This window comes from Anabrus simplex, chromosome 3 (genome assembly GCF_040414725.1).
Source record: "Anabrus simplex isolate iqAnaSimp1 chromosome 3, ASM4041472v1, whole genome shotgun sequence".
In the NCBI taxonomy this organism is placed as follows: domain Eukaryota; kingdom Metazoa; phylum Arthropoda; class Insecta; order Orthoptera; family Tettigoniidae; genus Anabrus; species Anabrus simplex.
Window position 1 is genome coordinate 283,307,879 of NC_090267.1, and position 20,905 is coordinate 283,328,783.

At 38.9% G+C, this 20,905-nt stretch overlaps 1 protein-coding gene across 2 annotated transcripts in view; it reads right to left on the bottom strand.

Moving 5' to 3' along the window:
• The window catches only part of LOC136866262 (uncharacterized), a 445,701-nt gene that overhangs the window by 227,359 nt on the left and 197,437 nt on the right, over nt 1-20,905 (bottom strand). For both annotated transcript variants that reach the window (XM_067143066.2, XM_067143067.2), the window contains one exon: nt 701-848. In XM_067143066.2, the coding sequence (XP_066999167.2) occupies nt 701-848 (148 nt within the window). The remainder of the gene's footprint in view (nt 1-700; nt 849-20,905) is intronic.

Sequence of the window (20,905 nt, forward strand, 5' to 3'; positions counted from 1 at the left end):
AAAGTAGGTCTTGAGTTCTTCCTCGATTTCACCATCAATTAAGGAAAGACTAGGAAAACAATGACAGGCAATCTGCCACCTGGGCGAGAGCCCTAAATGCAGATCAATGATGATTTATTGATGCGCTTTTGGTGAAAACCATACAATCAAATTGCTGTTTCTCCTTGATGTTCTTACATAAAGTCTCTTCCACTTCCACATACTTTGCTATTGGCTGCTTTTTCTCTATGGCTATCTGCGGTTTCCAATAAAAGATCTTTCTTACTTCACCAGTCGTGAATGCACATTTCACTAACATTGTATTTCCTACCAGCAGCTCTATTAGCTTGTTTTCAGGCTTCTTAATCATTTTTAAGTTTTCACTTGCTCTGTATGTGCAATAATGCCCCATAGTTTTCTTTATGTCACACAAATACATAAGAACTGCAAATACTAAAACCAATAAAGAAAACTTAATTCTGTCCCTGTCAGAGCAAAAACGAAGCCACACGTGAGTTTCTGCAGATGCTGAGAAATAAGTCATTGCCAAACTTGTCCCCAATAATCCATGCTTCCAGATTATTTGAAAGAAAAACCATGTGTGGATTATTCAAAAGAATAAGGTGTTTTAAACTCTGCACTTAATTTTTCACATACTTCAGACCATTTGCGGGAACATCACTTTCTTATGCACTTATATTAATAATATGATAGCACTTACTCGTCATCTGAGTCACTGTCCTTGTTTTGGCCTTTATTTCTTCTTGCTGTAGTGGGCTTAATGGAACTAACAACCATGGATTCTTCCCCTTTCGAAACTACTTGAGGTTTCTCCATGTATGGAACTGCAGGTTCAACCACAGCCGGAACTGAAAAAACAGAGAAAAAGGAGGTTTAAAAAAAATATTAAGTCAGATTTAAGAAATAAGTGCAATCTCTCTACATACAAAATTCAGGGTGAACCACTATTTGTGACACTCTGCAGAAACCATATCTTAAGTCAGAAAATCACATTTTTGGTTTATTTTATATTTCAATAGTGGATAATTTTGCGATCATTTCCCTGAAACCCAGAAGTCTCTAGCTTAAAACTGATCACTTTATGTAACTTTGGAAGTTGTAAGAATTTATTGAATTTTGAGAAAATTTATTGGAAAATAGGGTATAGCACTGTGATATAACAAGGATTTTTTTAAATCCGACTTTCACTGGATAAAGAAATGTTGGCTTTGCATACTAAAATAATTTTTTTAATTTTTTTGGAGTTTTATTATCCAGAAATTAACTCCGTAAAACATGTTCAAAATTTGAAGGGAAAAAAGTGAAAAAGAAAGTTTTAGTCTTGCAGCACAATATATAGTATTGAAAAGGTGGAACTTATTGTTCTTTCTTTGATGCACTCATATACACAGAAGTTCTGTCTTAAGATGTACAATAATAATAATAATAATAATAATAATAATAATAATAATAATGTTTAATATTTTAGAAGATCTTTACGAAACTACATCCAGTTGATATCCAGTTAATGATTTACATTACTAATCTTTTATTCCATAAAAAAACTGAATTGTTGCTCATTTCCATGGAATGTTCTTAGTTATGTATGGGTTTTCCTTTTGCGAACACAATCTGTCTCGCTACTTGGCCCAGGTTCAGCGGCCTTAATATTGTCTGGCTGTTGGCACAACGAATTTCCCCGTTTCCTCGAATGTTAAACCTTCGGGACAAATATTTCAGGTTCCCTATGGGAATCAACATTTATATCATCCTCCAATGTTGTCGAACAGATATTTAGTCCTTGCTGCAGTCATGCCTTTAAGGCCTACTTCCAACTTCCTAGGTAGGTTCTGAAGATTATCTCCTCTGCAAATCTTCACAATTACATTTGGACAGTCCCAATTTTGTTGACACATAATGACTCTGGGTATATTCTTTTTCACAATAAAATGACTGAAAGATGTGATCTAAGGAACTCTTTTCCAACCATTTTCCCAGCTCGCCAGTTTCTTTTCCAATGGTGACAGCTTTGTTTGGTTTTGACTCAACGATGCTACCTTAAATGACCGAGACAATATGTGTAACATGGTACTCCCTTTTCATGAGACCTAACGTTCAGCCCCCCCCACCAAGGCACTACAGCCCTTGAAGGGCCTTGGCCTACCAAGCAACCACTGCTCAGCCCGAAGGCCTGCAGATTACGAGGTGTCGTGTGGTCAGCATGACGAATCCTCTTGGCCGTTATTCTTGGCTTTCTAGACCGGGGCTGCTATCTCACCATCAGACAGCTCCTCAGTTCTAATCACGCAGGCTGAGTGGATCTCGAACCAGCCCTCAGGTCCAGGTAAAAATCCCTGACCTGGAATCAAACCCAGGGCCTCCGGGTGAGAGGCAGGCACGCTACCGCTTCAGCATGGGGCCGGCTAACGTTCAGTGACAATAAAACATTCGTATGACCCAATGACAGAAAAGAAATAGTTATTTTTTCGTGTAAACCTGAAATAACTCTCCACATAATGTTATTTTTATTTTGTGCAGCGCACTTGTCAGCATGAAGAAACAAATCACGGCACTATGATTGGGCTCCTGTGCAGAAAGTCCACTTTAGGTAAAATTACCAGTTATAAAATATGCAGCCAAGTAAATGTCTATAAATGTAACTATATATTATCTTGATGCACATGCTGGTTATTTCATATTTCATATTTTCATAATTCATATTTTGGTACAAGAAAACAATGCAGGAACATAATTTAAGAAACCATACCTTAAGTCGCCAATGTTAAATTCCCATTGTGACTTCAGGTATAGTTTTATTAGACTGCACAGCTGCTTTCCAGGGTTATTTTGAAGACTTTTCCGTATGGCCACGTCACTGTCACTCCTTTTATTATGTAGTTAAAGGATCAGACTAAAAGATGGTGCTCAAATATAAAAATCTACATTTTTTTCCCCCTACCACCTTTTTCCTTCATAGTGTACAATTTTGTCATGCAACTTAAGGTATGGTCTCCTGGAGAGCATCACATTTGAGGTTCCAAGGGACAACACTTATTACAAGAAAACACCTTCACACATTCAAAAATTTGATATGAAGGTAAGATCAAAAATAAGGTTCTCTATTTCATAATGCTAAAACAAAGATATGCAGTTCACAAGAACCTGTGAACTCAATAAGTGTACTTTTACAGACAAAAATCCACCAATAACACAGAATACATGACAAAGGGTGTGGATTCATCCTGTCATGTCAGACCACCAGACATACACCACATAAAATGTGTCCAGATGCAGTATGAAAATGTGGATCTAAATATAACAACGTCCCCATCCAAAAGCTGATGGTGCTGATTAGAAACTTCTTTCTTATGCACCCCCCTCCCCCCATAGTAAGGTACCAAATGATCCAAATGTAAAAGCATACATTCTTCCCTCTTAGCATGAAATTCAGTTTAGAAATGTAAATGTTACTAATCTTACCTTGTATAACAGTTAGGAGAGACGTGTTCACTCCTAATGTTAGGGACTCGCCGACCAGCCCCAGAAACAGATTTAGTTTATAGCAAAATACCAGAAATTGTGCAACACTTTCAGTATATTCTGGGTGAAGAGCCACCGCCATTGGGATCTTGAAAACCTCGGATCTAAGTTGAGATCACGTAATAATATTCTGTTTAAATTGTGTGGAACTTTATGGGGTGCTTCAGCGCACACATTATGACGTACTGCGCTTGGCCTCGTGTATTCTGCAGCTGAATACTGCTCTTCAGTATGGCTTAACAGTTGCCACGTGAAGAAAGTCTATGTACAACTTAACACCACCATGCGTATTATCTCTGGTACTCTGAAGCCTACTGCAACGCACTGGCTGCCAGTCCTGTCCCACATTGCTCCACCAAGCCTGCGACGTTCAAGAGCCCTTGTTCAAGAATATGATAAGATCATGTCCAATCCAACTCTACCTATTCATAGAGATGTTGCAGATCTCTGGAGACAAAGGCTGAAATTAGGCATAGATATCAAGGATAATTTAATAAAAAACCACCTATTCAATACTATTCAATAGGTGTTTTTTTTATTAAATTATCCTTGATATCTATGCCTAACGTCATCTTCAATACGGAACAATAATGAGAGTTGTTACTTGTAAAAGGCTGAAATCCCGTAAGCCACCAATGAAAACAGCTAAGAATCTAATGGATGCTGGTTTCAATTAAAGAGGAATGGAAAGAGCAATGGATTCGTACAGCTCCGGAGTGGCCAAGCCTCTTTAATCCAAACCACGCCCCAGCTGGTTTCAGTTTGCCAAGAAGAACGTGGGCATCACTAAACAGGTTTCGCACAAATTGTGGAAGATCTGCATTCTCCCTTCACCAGTGGGGCTTCAGGGACTCTCCAGCGTGTGATTGTGGTGCTTTAGTCCAGACCATGAATCATATAATGGACAAATGCCCTCTGCGTGCTTATGGTGGAGACCGAAAAGACTTTGCTGATGTCTCAGTATCACTAGTGCAGTGGATAAACAATTTAGATATTCATGTGCAATTGTTCCCTACTTACCATGTATTCTTTGCAGGTTTTTCTTTTGTATAATAGTGTATATACTTGTCCATTCTGTAAATTCCATACTTCCAAAATTACATACACAAGATAGATTTAGTTATCAACTCTACCAAACAATAAGAACTCTTTTGCTGTAGGCCAATAGTCTGACACAAAAGTGTCCCCTCTATCAAAGGGCACATTCCCTTTGAGAGGCTCTATGCTATGCAGCCCTGACGTATTAGACCAATGGGTTTCATCACTATCCAGGACATGCAAAGACTAACAATTAAACACCTTGGAGTGTTTAGTCCGTAGTTAGTAACCATGTGAGAGAGTAAGTTAACTCTTTCGCTTGCAGCACTGAACAAGTGATATTTGTAGTTCAGTGTGTATTTTTCAATCAATTTTCAAAATTTAACTATGGCTGCTGTTATATAGAACTCCACGTCTTGTCCTACTCGCTGCTATCAACACTCATGTAATCGGCCTTGTACTTTCGCTAAGGCCTCGCTTAGCGCCCAACCTGCTGGACAGCTCATCGCACACTGATCTACCTGGGTTACATCCCTCACTGCATCACTACCTGATGTTTCTAGAACCCATGTGCGCTTCTTTCACAAACTTTCTGTGATGGTATAAATTTGCCCCCCAATCCCTAGGTCTTCAGTCCAGCACTGATACTGAGTGAGGTTGGAGGGTCGCCCAAGGGGTTGGCAGTATTCTGCTGGGAAACTCTGTTTATTTTCTACTGCATTGGGTGAGTAACAGAGTGCTTTACTTATCATTATTGTTTGCCTAATGGATTTTGGCAGCCAGGGCCTTAAACTTACCTTCGTTTCTATGGCCGGTTTTTCAGTTTTACACAAGTGCTTCTTTCCAACAACAAAATATGACCTCCAATTAATCAATAGACTGACTTTGTACTCTGCATCTCAAAGTGCTTAGGCGACTCCCACTGTTGTGATTCCGTATTCACCCCTCCTTACTGCCTTCCTTCTCTTCTTGTTTATTTTGGAAACTGTTCATTTATTCTGAGGCTTGCAGTTTGCTATGTCCTTTTGAATTTCCTCATTTAATACAACATTTTGTAAATGGTCTACGGATTTCTTGTAAATACATTATTCAGAACGATTGTTTTATTAATGGACCATGTTATGGAATGCTAAGTTGTGTTTGGGGTTATCTTTCAAGTAGAAAGAATATATGGTCTTGGTTAAACTTTATTATTCTTCCTATGCCTTCCACAGACCTCTCATTTGTCCCAGCCCCTTTCTTATTGGACAGCCTGCCCATGAATCTTTATTAATTATTACATCATATTATTTGCTGTCTCCTATGAATTGCTGCATACTGAAATATGTTTGATTCCATATACACTCTTAATCGTAAAACTGTCAAACCAGGAAAGTATACTGTGCACCACCTCTGGTCACAGAAGAATTTTACTCTCTGACCTTTCCAATCTTCTAAATATACACAACAAATAGAAGAACATTCCTAGTAACTTCCATGCTGCAAAGAGGAAAATCAAATGATCATAAACATGTCTTTCAATAAATGAAACTCAAGTTGATAACAATTAATTTATTTGCACTTAAAGAATAGTTTTCGAGCAACGTATGTATGGAGTTGACAAGTGTAGGATTCAGTGCATAGAACGGGAGAAACTGAATCAGCGGCCTATGAAACTACCACGAATGAAATATAATCAGTTCTTTAGAATATGATGAGATGAGGGCTCTTCGATAAAAGAGCCTTTTGTATGTCTCTCAGTCATGGCCATCCATCAATACTTCACATCATAGTCTGTATGATTGCTAAGTAAAACCACAACACACATTTTGTATCGCTAATTTCAGCTGATACCCAGTCATAAGACATTTATGGCGGCTTAAGTCGACTGCCCCGGCAAAAGAGTATCTAGGGCAAAGACAGTATCATAGTGCACGGGATGCTCTACCCGTCTTGGCCCAAGGGAAATTGTACACCTTTACTTAAATGCATCGCCTTTGTGGACCTTGGACTACACTGTATGTGGAAAGTTACATAGTTTAACCTTTTTACCATATGTGAAGGGTCTTGCCATGCCTTCTGTAACACAAGTGACATTTCTCCTCCCTGAAGTGTTACAGAGCCACATTAGGCCACCCTCCTGGAACTCCACAATGTTCGCTCATTGGCCATACCGTAACTTGTTTTTTTTTGCTAGTTGCTTTACATCACACCGACACATATACGTCTTATGGCGATGATGGGACAGGAAAGGGCTAGGAGTGGGAAGGAAGCGGCCATGGCCTTAATTAAGGTACAGCCCCAGCATTTGCCTGGTGTGAAAATGGGAAACCATGGAAAACCATTTTCAGGGCTGCCGACAGTGGGGTTCGAACCTATCTCCCGAATACTGGATATTGGCCACACTTAAGCAACTGCAGCTATCGAGCTCGGTTACCATATCTTTATCCAATTGTTTTCCAAATTCAATCTTCTATGAACATCTGTACACACAGTCTCTAAGTCGTTTACCAAATCTAGGCCGTAATGATCTGTTAGTACAGCATGGTCTTCAGGGCAGCCAAACACAAAGTGCAGCTCCCTCCAAAACCAGGCTGACGCGGACAAACATCCTGAAGTTTCATGCACACCATACGCTAAGCCAGAGGAAATTATGGAAGACATCAGTCCTAGTCCCTCTGATGCTCATTCATGATATTTCACACATAATCCTCAATAGCCTTAATGAAATGTTCTAACATTCAGTCTGAGGATGTAGAGGTACTGTCCTAGTTTCATGGATAACCAGCATCTTGCAGAGCAGTTTTAATGGAATACCATACGTGCTGACGAACTCATTCACTAGTATCTCTGCAATCTTTGCTGCCTTCTTATTCAGGCATGTATATGCTCTGGCATCTGCATCACTAGCATGTATCACTTTCCTGCATCACTAGCAGGCAACAATCCTGTCTTATCAATTGTCACTCTCTCTAGAGGAACACTAATAATGTACTGATAGGTCTTCATTTTACCTCTGCATCTTTGGCCTAGTCTTTTGTTGACTGCACAATTATGGCATTTTGTGCAAAAGTATGCCCTTCATACAACTCAGTAAAATCTATCTTGGATTTGCTCTACTGTTTCCTTGACCCCTAAGTCCTATCATGAATCTCCTCTAGAACTTCCACCACCAATCTCACACGTATAACATCCCGGTTTCAAAAAGGTCTTTCCACCACTGCTTTCTCAGATGTCTTTCAGCATACTGTTGATGACAGCCAGCGAGTCTCATTGTGACCAATAAGACATGAGATTCAGTTGTTAAGATTCAAACTTGCTTCCAGCTTATCAGCAATTCAATACTGTCTGTCTGCCCCTTTACTGCCATCCAAATGTCTTCTCCTTTTAACCTGAAATGTGGTGATCCTGTGGCAGTGGACATAAGGTGTTCGCATTGAAATGTAGATGCCCTGATTTTCAATTCTTTCCAGCAGGGTTGACTAGTTTAAATCATGGTTTAAACCAATTTGTTTTAAATCACTATGTTTTATTAATTTTGTAATTCCTGCTATTTTTACTACCTCCCAATTCTATTACTGGAATATCAGCAACTGCTTAACTGTAACTTAAGCAATTTTAGCGCTTCACTGACAAGGGGAGGCTATGGTGCATGGGTGAACGATTCGATCCATCTTTGGTACACGTGTAGGGGATGACCAGGAGTGTAACAGGTGCAAGTAGTAAGGCACAATTCTCAGCAATTTCCGAGAAATTAATAAATGAAAAATTCCAGTGTGCCGATGTACGAGCTATATTTGCGAATAAGACAAGCTCTGCCGGAGCGGCAAGAGTTCTGCTTCATAAGAGCGAGATTGCTGGCTCAAATCACGCCGATGGATAATCTTTTTTTTTTTCTTCAAATATTTCACATCTTTGCCTTTGCTGGCGAGGTGTAGTGTTTACAGTGCACTATGTCTTCTGGTATGGGCTATATCAAATTTGTTACTTTCATTGACTTGTCTCAGTGTCATCCTTGGCTTTGACAATATGAAAGTGACTGAGGAATGAGTGATGCTAGTAATACCATTCCTTATGCAGCCAGTCCCTGTTATGAATGGTGTGAAAATATCGCTCACAGGGTCGGTTGGTGCATATATTTCAGTGGGCTTGGCTGCCTGATATGTAATAGCAACGGCTGGCTCGGTGAGGAAAGCAACGGGAAACTACCTCACTCCTCATTTCCCTAGTACGCCTCTTCAGTGACACCTAGGCTATTTATGACAGCTGTTGGTGGAGCTGCAGAGGATCAAACCAGCCTTCGGGCTGATGACTAAACATACATACATTTCACATCTCTCACAAATTAAGGTGTCTTCTATAATGTCCATTTAGTAATCAATTCCAATAAATTACTTTTGTAGCAGGAAAAGGTTTCTGAAAAAATCGTGCAGAAGCTGTTTGAAAAATTAATACTTTTATTCCCAAATGCAGAGGTGTAGCGCCACGGCAGAGCCATTCCTCCACTGCTCGGTTCATTGGTCAGAGTGCAGAGCTGTCGGACCACAGACCAGCCATGGCTACCTGTAAGCCAAAGCCCACCCTGCATCCGCCGAAGATGTATGCCATCCAATATTTTCTGCGCCCACCCTGCATCCGCTGACGAGGTATGCCACCCAATATTTTCTGCAAGTTTCTGTATGCCGTTTTTTAAATGCGAGTGTCATTAAGGCGACACTCCGAAGATAAAAATCGATATTTTGGTGAAATTTTTTTTATGACTGAAATTGAAAGGATTTAATTACTTTTTTTTCTGGTCACGAAGTTATTCCGCTGAATTCAAACAATTTATCACTGTAATAATGCTCTGTTTGCCAACTGTAGTTTTACATTTAAATCCCATTTTTCTCCCATAATATTCTGCCTAATATAACAAAATTTGTATGGAATATGTATCACAGCTTTATTAAGACACATGCATATGGAATCTTTGATTGCAGAATTTTTTCAAGTAATAGGGATTTTTAAATCCAAAATTTTAGAACATAAAAATTACACAAACTTTATGTATGATATATCTCCTTATTAGGGTGAGGATTACATCATAAATGCCTATTTTTATCCTCAACCCAGAATCGTATGCTTATAAGTTTAAAATCTGTTTCAGTCAATTTTCAAAGGAAATACAAGGGTTTTATAGTGCCAATAAATGCCTTTTTCATGCATTAGTGCCTATTTTGAAGACATTTGCATGTTAAGTGCCTAAAACGACAAATATTAAGTTTTTAAGTCTATTTTTCCACCCATCTCTACTTTGTTCGTTTTCTTGACCAGATAGCCGCTGAAAGCAGGTATTGTTTGCAGGTAGCTACCAAAGACAAGCACTTAAATGCGATTAGAGAGGACAACAGCATTCTCTCTGTCTTTTGATTCTGCTTGGAGCGAGGTGGCCTTGAATCTGCACCCTGCTGTGGGGGAGGTGGGGGTGTGGGAGAGAGAGAAAGAGAACGTGCACGGTGGGAAGAGCTGTTTACACATCAGTTTACTTGTTCTGTGCTAAGCTGCAAGTAATTTTGGAATTCCTGGACTCGTAAAAATATTTGTTAAAGCCAGATTGTTAGTGGACCACGTACATTGTTGTTAATATAGTTGAAGGTGTCAAAGAGGAAATAGCGGGCGGTGTTTTCCATTCTCTAAATGAAGTGCAATAATTTCTCGAGCAAATGCCGATGGACAAATCATGCACATCTATTCTGTATCAGCAGTGGATCAATGGCGACTCAAATTTCACTACCAATGGGAAAGTGATGTTTTGCCAAGCCTGTTCAAAAGAAGTAAGTACTGTGTTTATTAAATGCTTGATACTTTTATTTCCTATACGGCAGGCCTACTAATGTTCTTCACACGATTTCTCAAAGTTAATTTTCTTTTTTGTTTCCTGTCCCTTCAGATAATGTGTAAATAAATAGTCTGGACCAGCACAAGAACACTGCCACACCTATGTTGAAGACAAGAAAACAAGCAACAGGCCTGCAGCCATTTCTCCACCAAATGGAGGACAATTCTCAGAAAACCTTCAATACAGAGCTCTGCCGTGCACTGGTCGCAGCGAATATCCCATGCAAGAAGCTGGACAACCAGGAGTTCAGGGGTTTCTTGCAAAAACATACAAAGAGAATTATTCCCAACCAGTCGACTCTCACAAAAAAACTATCTGGAGCCATCTTATCAATCTACAAGTTTAAATATTAACTCTGGGTGTTCAGTATTGTTTGATGCTTTTTCAGTAAAATATATGTGTACAGTATTAGGATTATGACAACTAAGTTTAATAAATACTGGGTTTTAGGTGCTACAAAACATACGAGATGACGCAAGTGACTCCCCCTTTTGGCTCTCGGTAGACGTAACCACAGACAGCTGTGGTCGAATGATTGCCAATGTAGTCATTGGTAAACTGACGTCCAGCAAGCCAAAAGGTGGATACGCCCTCAACACTAGCGCGTCCCAATTTTGATTTACCTACAATGCCCAACTAGGGTTGATATGATCCTTGTTATGTGAAGGTTGCATTCTGAAATATTGTAAGCCTATTTTGTAAATATGGTCTAATATATTCATTTCAGTAACTCTATGAACTAAAAACTGACTCACATTTACAACAATACAACAATTACAATTTAACAAAAGTAATAAGACACTAAATGCAGTAATGAGAATAATTTTTGCAAGAAACATCTGTAGTTATTACAAAGGTAATATGAGGTGCCTAGTATCAAATATGGACAAAAGCCATTTTGTTGATTTTTTTCAGTAGAGCCACATTTTTGTTTCTCTATGTTAACCTCCCGATATGAGTGTGAAAATTTTTGTGTGTCATACTGCCAGCCCTATGAACAAGGAAATCATGGTCGACACTTAAGAATTCCATTCTAAGACAATGTAAAACACATTCAAATATGACGATGTCCATTTTTGAAACTAAGATTGGCTTTTGTCAATTTATGATACAAATACCCATGTAATTGCCCACTTTTGAAACAAACTATCCCAATACTTTGAAACAAAGTCGCAGGATGACACGAAAGTAAACTTCTGTTTTAAAAGAAATTAAAGAAATATGGTTATTATACTTTGTTAACAATTTTAACATTCATTTCAGTTCTTGCTTCACTGTATTTCTGGGCAAATAACCTCCAGTTTATCAAAATAATCACATCTTCAAACCTTCAAAACAATTGCATTGATAATCATTAACAGCTTGTTCATTTTCTCTACAACTGTTCTTATTAATGCCTTCGACATGCCACTTACGAGAGGCATTTAATTTCCACTCTTTTCCTAAGCGCTTACCCAGTAATTTGTCAACATCTTTAAGTTTCACACCAATGTCAACAAGTAAAGGACTCGTTAACATCAGACATGCCTGTCCTGCCTTCGTGATCTTGCGCTCAATACTTGTGTTCAAATAGTAGCCTGCCTCACTTTTAACTAAAAAATTGCCCCTTTCCGTGCAACTGAGTACAATTTTTTTACACTGTGAAATCTTGAAATGAAGTTGCCTAGCAAATTTCAGATAAATCTGTGCTTGTTCTTTCCAATTCAGTGGTTCCCAAGTTTGTCCAATGACTTTCACTGTGCCGTACCTTTTGAACACCTCACGATATTCATCTGGACTTACTGTGGTCGTCATCTTCTTCAGGTCCAAAAATTCTATCTGAGGGCAAATATGAGTGTCCATGGAAATACCAGTTCTAATTTCTTTGCCTCATTCTCCAGCCACGTATAAACAGACACATTGTCAGGGTGCAGTTTGCTTTGAGATGTGCCTGTTACAACAGACAGATTGTAACAGAGTTGTCTGGAATAATAAGCTGACTGATCACTTAATTTTGGCAAAACAAGGTTCTTTTGCAATCACAGGACATTAAAAAACAGTCCTCCTTTTTTCCTTCCGATGTCGCTAAAAATTATCGGCTTGATTTTTGTGGATAGTTCTTTTCAAAATTAAGGTTGTTCTTTCCTCTTCATTCTTTTCAAATTTAAACATTGCTCTAGTTCCAAGCATGTAGTGCACTTTTCTGTGTCTGGAGAAGAAAACCCTAAATCGAACCTGGTATTAAAAATGTGCCAAAAGTAACCTTCCTTTACTTGCAGTTCCACTTCTCTACCTTCATTATACATACACAAGTTTAGGTGGACACTCCGAAACATTGTCTTCTCTATTAAAGAAAAATATTTTCCCAAATACTTAATGTCACTTGTAACAATCTGATTGGCTGAAACGGTCATGTCCGTTTTTGATAGAAACTAAGTTGAGAGGTGTCCGATTATGAAAGAAGCTGCACATTTCTATGTTAATAAAGTAAAAATGATTGTTTATGAAAGACATGGGCAACTAATTCAAAGAGAGCATTAAACATACTATAATAATCGATTCTTAACTCAATTTTGATATAGGTGGCGCATGTCCGTGTTTGATATTAGGCACCTCATATGTCTTATTTTGAATCGTCGTCTGAATCTGAGTGTCCTATAGTTAAGAACCCCATGGGCTCATGTAATATTGTCTTGTTTCAGTACATGCTACTGCTGGCTGACATTGTTTAATTCCTTGCATCGTCTCTTGGATATTTAGTTATTCCTGCCTCAAGGCTTTTCTTGTTTTCTTCCTTTTTAAATGATGTTATGTGGTTGTGAGGGTATAATCATATTATGTTTTCATATTCTGTTGTTCGTGTCTTGCTATGAAAGATATGAGAGGTGCGTTTATGGAGTTATGTTTTAAGAAAACATACAAATTAATGCTATTTGAAGTAGCGAACATTCCACGAAGCTACCAGAGCCGTAAACATGCTGCTCTGGTCCTGAATTAATGAAGATAATATGAACTTGAGATATACTGTGATATATGCAATATTTATCTGTTGGAAATGGATTAATCTACACATTAGTCAGTATTGTGATAATGGTATATTATTATTAACTTCTTTTTAAATTGCTTTACATCCAAAAACTACTTTTATGGATTTCGGAGACACCGACGTGCAGGAATTTAGTCCCACAGCAGTTATTTTACGTGCCAGTAAATCTACCGACACAAGGCTGACATATCTGAGCACCTTTAAATACCACCGGACTGGGCTAGGATCAAACCTGCCAAGTTGGGGTCGGCCAGCGCCTTAACCGTCTGAGCCACTCAGCCTGGTGGCATTTTATTTAAACTATGAATGCAGAAATGCAATTATTTGTGTAGAAATGCTGCAATCAGCCGGAAAAACAATTCAACAAGGTTATGTTTGGTGCTCTTTGATTCACAATCTCTTGATCCAATCAATCAATCAATCAATCAATCAATCCTGATCTGCACTTAGGGCAGGCGCCCAGGAGGAAGATTCCCTATCTGTTGTTTTCCTAGCCTTTTCTTAAATGATTTCAAAGAAACTGGCAATTTATTGAACACCTCCCTTGGTAAGTTATTCCAATCAGTAACTCCTATCTTCCACTAACTCCCCTTCGTATAAATGAATATTTGCCCCAATTTGTCCTCTTGAATTCCAACTTTATCTTCATATTGTGATCTTTCCTACTTTTAAAGACGCCACTCAAACTTAATCGACTACTAATGTCATTCCACGCCATCTCTCCACTGACAGCTCGGAACATACTACTTGGTCGAGCAGCTCGTCTTCTTTCTCCCAAGTCTTCCCAGCCCAAACTATGCAACATTTTTGTAACGCTACTCTTTGGCGGAAATCACCCAGAACAAATGCTTTTCTTTGGATTTTTCCAGTTCTTGAATCAAGTAATCCTGGTGAGGGTCCCATACACTGGAACCATATTCTAGTTGGGGTCTTAGAAGAGACATATCTTCTTCTTCTTCTTCTTTTCCCGCTCATGCGGGGTCGATGTTTTTGACAAGTCTTTTCCATTTTCCTCGGTCCCAAATGGTGTTTTCAGGTAACTACTTTTCTGCAAAAGTGTTCACGGGCTCAGTCCATCCATCTTCTTCTAGGTCTGCCTCTCTCCCTCCTGCCCTTCACCTCCAAGTCAAGCACTCTTCTTGCTACACAGTTCTTATCCCTGCACCTAATGTGACCATACCAGAGCAACCGCGTTTCTTGAACTTTCTGTGATGCTTGAGTTACCTTAAAACTGCCTTGTACAAAGCTGTTCTTGATGTGGTCTTTCCTGGTAACACCACACATCCATCGCAGCATTTTCATTTCAGCTACATCCAGCCGTTTATTTTGTGATTGTACTATTGGCCAAGTTTCTGCTCTGTATATCATGGCAGGTCTCACCACACTTTTGTAGGCTCTCTCCTTCACTTGGACATTAAGTCTCCTGTCACAGAGGACACCAAACAGCCTTTTCCAATTTAACCACGCAGCCTGAATTCGGTGTGTAATTTCCAGATCTAGGTTGCCAACATCAGATACAGTTGATCCAAGCTACTTGAAACTACTTGCGTGGAGTTGATTTCCATCCATTTTCACACTATAATTTTCCTTTCCACCAAGGCACAAGTATTCTGTCTTATTCCGACTGATTTTAAGACCCCTATCCTCCAGTGCTTTTCTCCAGTGTTCTAGTTAAAGTTCAAGTTGTTCTCTATTAGTGCTGCATAGTACGATGTCATCTGCAAAAAGCATGCACCAAGGAGCTGGTTCTCTAAGGCTTTCAGAGAGAACATCCATTATCAGATCAAAGATATAGGGACTCAGTGCAGAACCTTGATGGAGAACAACTTCAACTGGAATGGTTCCGTTAGCCCTACACTGCTTCTAACTTGTGTCTTGGCACCGTGGTACATATCCTGAATGATGCGCACATACTTCTCTGATACTCCCTTGGATCTCGTGCATCTCCATACTTCTTGGCGGGGCACACGATCATTAGCCTTCTCTAGATCAATGAACACCAGATGTAATTCTTTCTTCTTTTCTCTGTGTCTTTCCATAAGCTGTCTTAGAGAAAAAAATGGCATCTACAGTTCCTTTCCCTGGCATAAATCCAAACTTCTCCTATTACTGTCTCCTGCCAAAGCCTACTTTCAATGATTTTTTCCCCCAGATATTCATAGTGTGCGACATGAGTTTTATTCCTCTGTAATTTGCACAATCCTGAATGTCCCCCTTTTCTTTAAAACTGGGAATTACGGTACTCTTCCGCCATTCATTGGGCATTATTTCCTCTTGGAATATTTGTTGGAATAGGTATAGCAACATATCTATTCCCCCTTCTCCCAGGCATTTCCAAGCCTATACAGGAATTTCATTGGGGCCTGTTGCTTTCCCACTTCTCATTTTCTTCATAGCAGTTACAACCTCTATCCTGCATATGTCAGTTGTTACATTATAATTTGGAATACCATCTTCAAACACAAGCCATTCATTTTTCTCATTAAGCAGCTTTTTAAAATACTCCTCCCATATCTTCTTAATTAGGTTCTCATCTTGAATTACCATTCCTTAATGCCAATATAAATATTTCAGATTCCCTATGGGAATCAACATCTATATTACCATTCCTTATTCATTCTTCACTTGCTTGATATGTGTAAGATCTTTTGATTCTCTGTCCCATGCCTTAGCAATTCTGAAGAGCTTTGCTTCGCCCTCTTTCGTTTCTAAATTTTCGTAGACTCATTTCACGCCCTTGCCTTTGCTCTTCCAACAGCTCTTTTCACAGTTTTATTTGCTTGTCTGTAGTGTTCACTATCTTCGGCCATTCCAGATTCTTCCCAGGCTCCCTTGGATTGTTTTTTCATCTTGATCGCATTCTGGACCTCATCATTCCACCACCACGTTTCTTCATCAAGTGGGGCGCCTTTCCCAGATGTCATACCCAGAACTTCCATACCAACATTCCTGATAGCTTCAGCGTTTACTGTCCATTTCTGAACACCTCTCACTAACTGTGTTTCTTGAATCACCTTTTCCTTGAATTCACTTCCCAAAATTGGGTCATTTAACCTCCATCACTTGATTTTTGGAATCATTTTCCTTACTGCTCTTTTCTTCATCCCTGTGCATTCATAGTCAAGCACATAGCACTCTGTGTTGTGGAGCCACGTCTTCCCCTAGTATGACTTTGCAGTTCTTTGCCTCCTTCAGATGCATTCTTCTACACAAGAAGAAATCTATTCGGCTTTCCCATCCTCCACTTTTGTATGTCCATAGATGCCTCTCGCTTTTCTGGAAGAAGGTGCTACATATCGTCAGATCTGAAACCAAGGCAAAATTTATCACTCTCTCACCCTCCTCATTTCTTGTATAAAATCCCCAATCTCCATGCAGTCTTCTCAATGCTTCTCCTTCCATAGTGGATCCCACATGGCCATTTCTCCACCCAAGAATACTTTTTCACTTGCTGGTATGCTGGAAAGTTCTTCTTCCAGGTCTCTCCAAAAATCATCCTTTTCTTCTTCACTACCAACTTGTGGAGCATAAGCAGTAATAATTGTGAACTCTTCCCCAGGGCACAGCTTCACACTCATTATTCTATCATTTCTTCTGTTTACACTGACCAGTCAGGATGCAAAGTCATTTGAAAGGATAATTCCAACATCATTTCTACCTGCACTGTTTGCTCCACTGTACAGCAACTTAAAACCACAGCCAAGCACTCTTGCTTTATTACCCTTCCATCTAGTTTCTTGAGAACATAGAATTCCAATCCTTCTCCTCATCATTAGATCCACAACATCTCTACCCTTCCCCATCAGAGATCCAACATTCAGGGTTCCAATTCTCACTTGAACTTGCTGCTATAGCCAGGCCTGCCCAGCACCTGGTATCATTCGCTCATTTCTCAAGGGGCATGCGGAATCATTGCGCATCACTTCTGGGGCATGCCCTAGCAGTTTCCGAGTCTAATCTTGTAGAACTTGTCAAGTATGTATAGTTTTGGCTATTTAGTTTTAAAGCCGGATGCCCTTCCTGTCGCCAACCCGTTTCCAACTTTCCGGGGATAAATTATCTAACCTCTGTGTCCTAGGCAACGCCGTGCAGAACGTACAATTTGCCTGTCTCCTTCGGTTTCCATGGCAGTCTCAACAAATCAATTGATATGGCTGACACTTTAGGCAAGATTGTAAACGTGATATGAAGTGCCTTTCTTCGGACTGTTATCTATGGATCAATTTTCAGTTAAAACAAAATGCCTGCCAGTTATGACACAAAAGTGGTGCAATGTTTGTGTCTAAAAACACTATTAAACGATGATATACTTACAAGATAACATTACCCTGCCTTCAGTACACATTATATTATCTTGAACACTGCCAGGAAACCATAAATGAAGTATTGCTTTTTCTTAAAGATGTAAATACTTATACGCCCTCTCCTTTACATCCTTACTACAACTCCTAAGCACCCTCATAACCATGTGCAGATATCTGTACCATTTATTTACAATTCCATTTATGTGATTACCCCAATGAAGATCTTTCTTTATATTAACACCTAGATACTTACAATGATCCCCAAAAGGAACTTTCACTCCATCAACGCAGTAATTAAAACTGAGAGGATTTTCTTATTTGCGAAACTCACAACCTGACTTTTAACCCCGTTTATCATCATACCATTGCCTGCTGTCCACCTCGCAACATTATCGAGGTCTCATTTTGCAGTTGCTCACAATCTTGTAACTTATTTATTACTCTATACAGAATAATATCATCTGCAAGAAACCTTACCTCTGATTCCACTTCTTTACTCATATCATATATATATAAACATAAAGGTCCAATAATATTGCCTTGTGGAATTCCCCTCTTAATTATTACAGGGTCAGATAAGGCTTTGCCTACTCTAATTCTCTGGGTTCTACTTTTTAGAAACAAGCCACCCATTCAGTCACTCTTTTGTCTAGTCCAATTGCACTCATTTTTGCCAGTAGTCTCCCATGATCCACCCTATCAAATGCTTTAGACAGATCAATTGCGATACAGTCCATTTGACCCCCTGAATCCAAGATATCTGCTATATCTTTCTGGAATCCTACAAGCTGAGGTTCAGTGGAATAACCTTTCCTAAAACCCAACTGCCTTCTATCGAACCAGTTATTAATTTCGCATATGTGTCTAATATAATCAGAAAGAATGACTTCCCAAAGCTTACATGCAAAGCATGTCAAACTTAATGGCTTGTAATTTTCAGCTTTATGTGTATCACCCTTTCCTTTATACACAGGGGCTACTATAGCAACTCTCCATTCATTTGGTATAGCTCCTTCACCCAAACAATAATCAAATAAGTACTTCAGATATGGTACTATATCCCAACCCATTATCTTTAGTACATCCCCAGAAATCTTATCAATTCCAGCAGCTTTTCTAGTTTTCAACTTTTGTATCTTACTGTAAATGTCATTGTTATCATATGTAAATTTGAATACTTCTTTAGCATTAGTCACCTCCTCTATCTGGACATTATCCTTGTAATCAGCAATCTTTACTGCTGACTGAATATATCAGTCTTTTGAAGATCCTCCCATACACACTCCCCTTGTCCATTAATTATTCCTGGAATGTCCTTCTTGGAACATGTTTCTCGAGAAAAAAAAAAAACACACACACACACACCCCCTTTCCATTTTCACTAAAGTTTGTATAACTGCCAATTATGCTTGCCATCATGTTATCCTTAGCTGCCTTCTTTGCTAGATTCAATTTCCTAGTAAGTTCTTTCAATTTCTCCTTACTTGCACAGCCTTTTCTAACTCTATTTTTTTCCAACCTGCACCTCCTCCTTAGTCTCTTTACTTCTCTGTTATAATAAGGTGGGCCTTTACCATTCCTTAACACCTTTAAAGGTACCAACCTGTTTTCACATTCGTCAACAATTGCTTTAAACCCGTCCCAGAGCCCGTTTACATTTTTATTTACCGTTTTCCACCGATCATAGTTACTTTTTAAAAACTGCCTCATGCCTGCTTTATCAGCTATATGGTACTGCCTAATAGTCCTACTTTTAAAACCTTCCTTTCTATCACGTTTATTTTTAACTACGACAAAAACAGCTTCATGATCACTAATACCATCTATTACTTCAGTTTCTCTATAGAGCTCATCTGGTTTTACCAGAACCATGTCCAGGATATTTTTCCTTCTAATTGGTTCCATTACTTTCTGAATCAGCTGCCCTTCCCATATTAGCTTATTTGCCATTTGTTGGTCATTCTTCCTGTCGTTTTCATTTCCTTCCCAATTGACATTTGGTAAATTCAGATCTCCCTCTACAATCACATTCCTTTCCATGTCGTTTCCCACATAGCTGATTATCTTATCAAATAATTTTGAATCCATGTCAGTGCTACCCTTTCCCGGTCTGCATACTCCAAAGACATCAAGATGCCTATTATCTTTAGAAATTAGCCTCACACCTAGAATTTCATGTTTGTCATCTCTAACTTTTTCGTAGCTTGCAAATTCTTCTTTCACCAGAATGAATACTCCCCCTCTCACGATTCCTATCCTATCTCTACGATACACACTCCAGTTCCGTGAGAAAATTTCTGCACCCATTATATTATTTCTCAGCCACAATTCACCTCATATTACAATATCAGGTAAGTATATATCTATTAAATTAATTCTATTCCTTTCTTTACAACACTTCTACAGTTCAACACTAACATTTTTATGTCATCCCTACTTCACTTCCAGATCTCTGTACCCTTAACACTGCTCCCTGTTCACACTACTGTAAAAGTTCAACCAGACAGAGACAATTTCCAGCAAAACAGTATGGAAAGTAATTACAGTACGGGAAAGTATAATTTTCCAAGGAAATTGCATCATAGTATAAAAAAATTATTTTACACTAATTATTGGAATACACAGGAACATTGTTATCCCAAATTGGCAAATTTGACTCGCAAAATCCAGCCACAGGTGCCTCATCTGAGCGTGTTCATTTAAATTTAGCAAGGAGGTGTAGCATTCCACCATCAAATGTTCATGTCACTTTTCTTAACTCTTACCACTGGAATACTACAAGCAAAGAATAGTCATGTATGAACTCAACTGATATTCACTTAATTTGCTTAAACTTTTTTTTTTTTTTCATCAAATTAACATATCTTTTCCACAACTGGATTCAAAGATTATTATCAAAGGTTATGTTCCTCAACGTTAATTCATCTAGTTCATCCGCCCAATATATACACAGTCAACGAGTGGCTATAAATATACTGTAATGTAACGGCGGGTAGGAAATAAAGACAACTGGTAGTGTTAAAACACTGCACAGACACACAAGTTCGTGGTCTCTCGACTCCCGCTAACTCAGCCACAGTGGTTGTTCACTCTGCCATGTACGAATTAAACACAATCACACTAGCTACACAGTATACTTCACACACTCTTCCACTACTATCA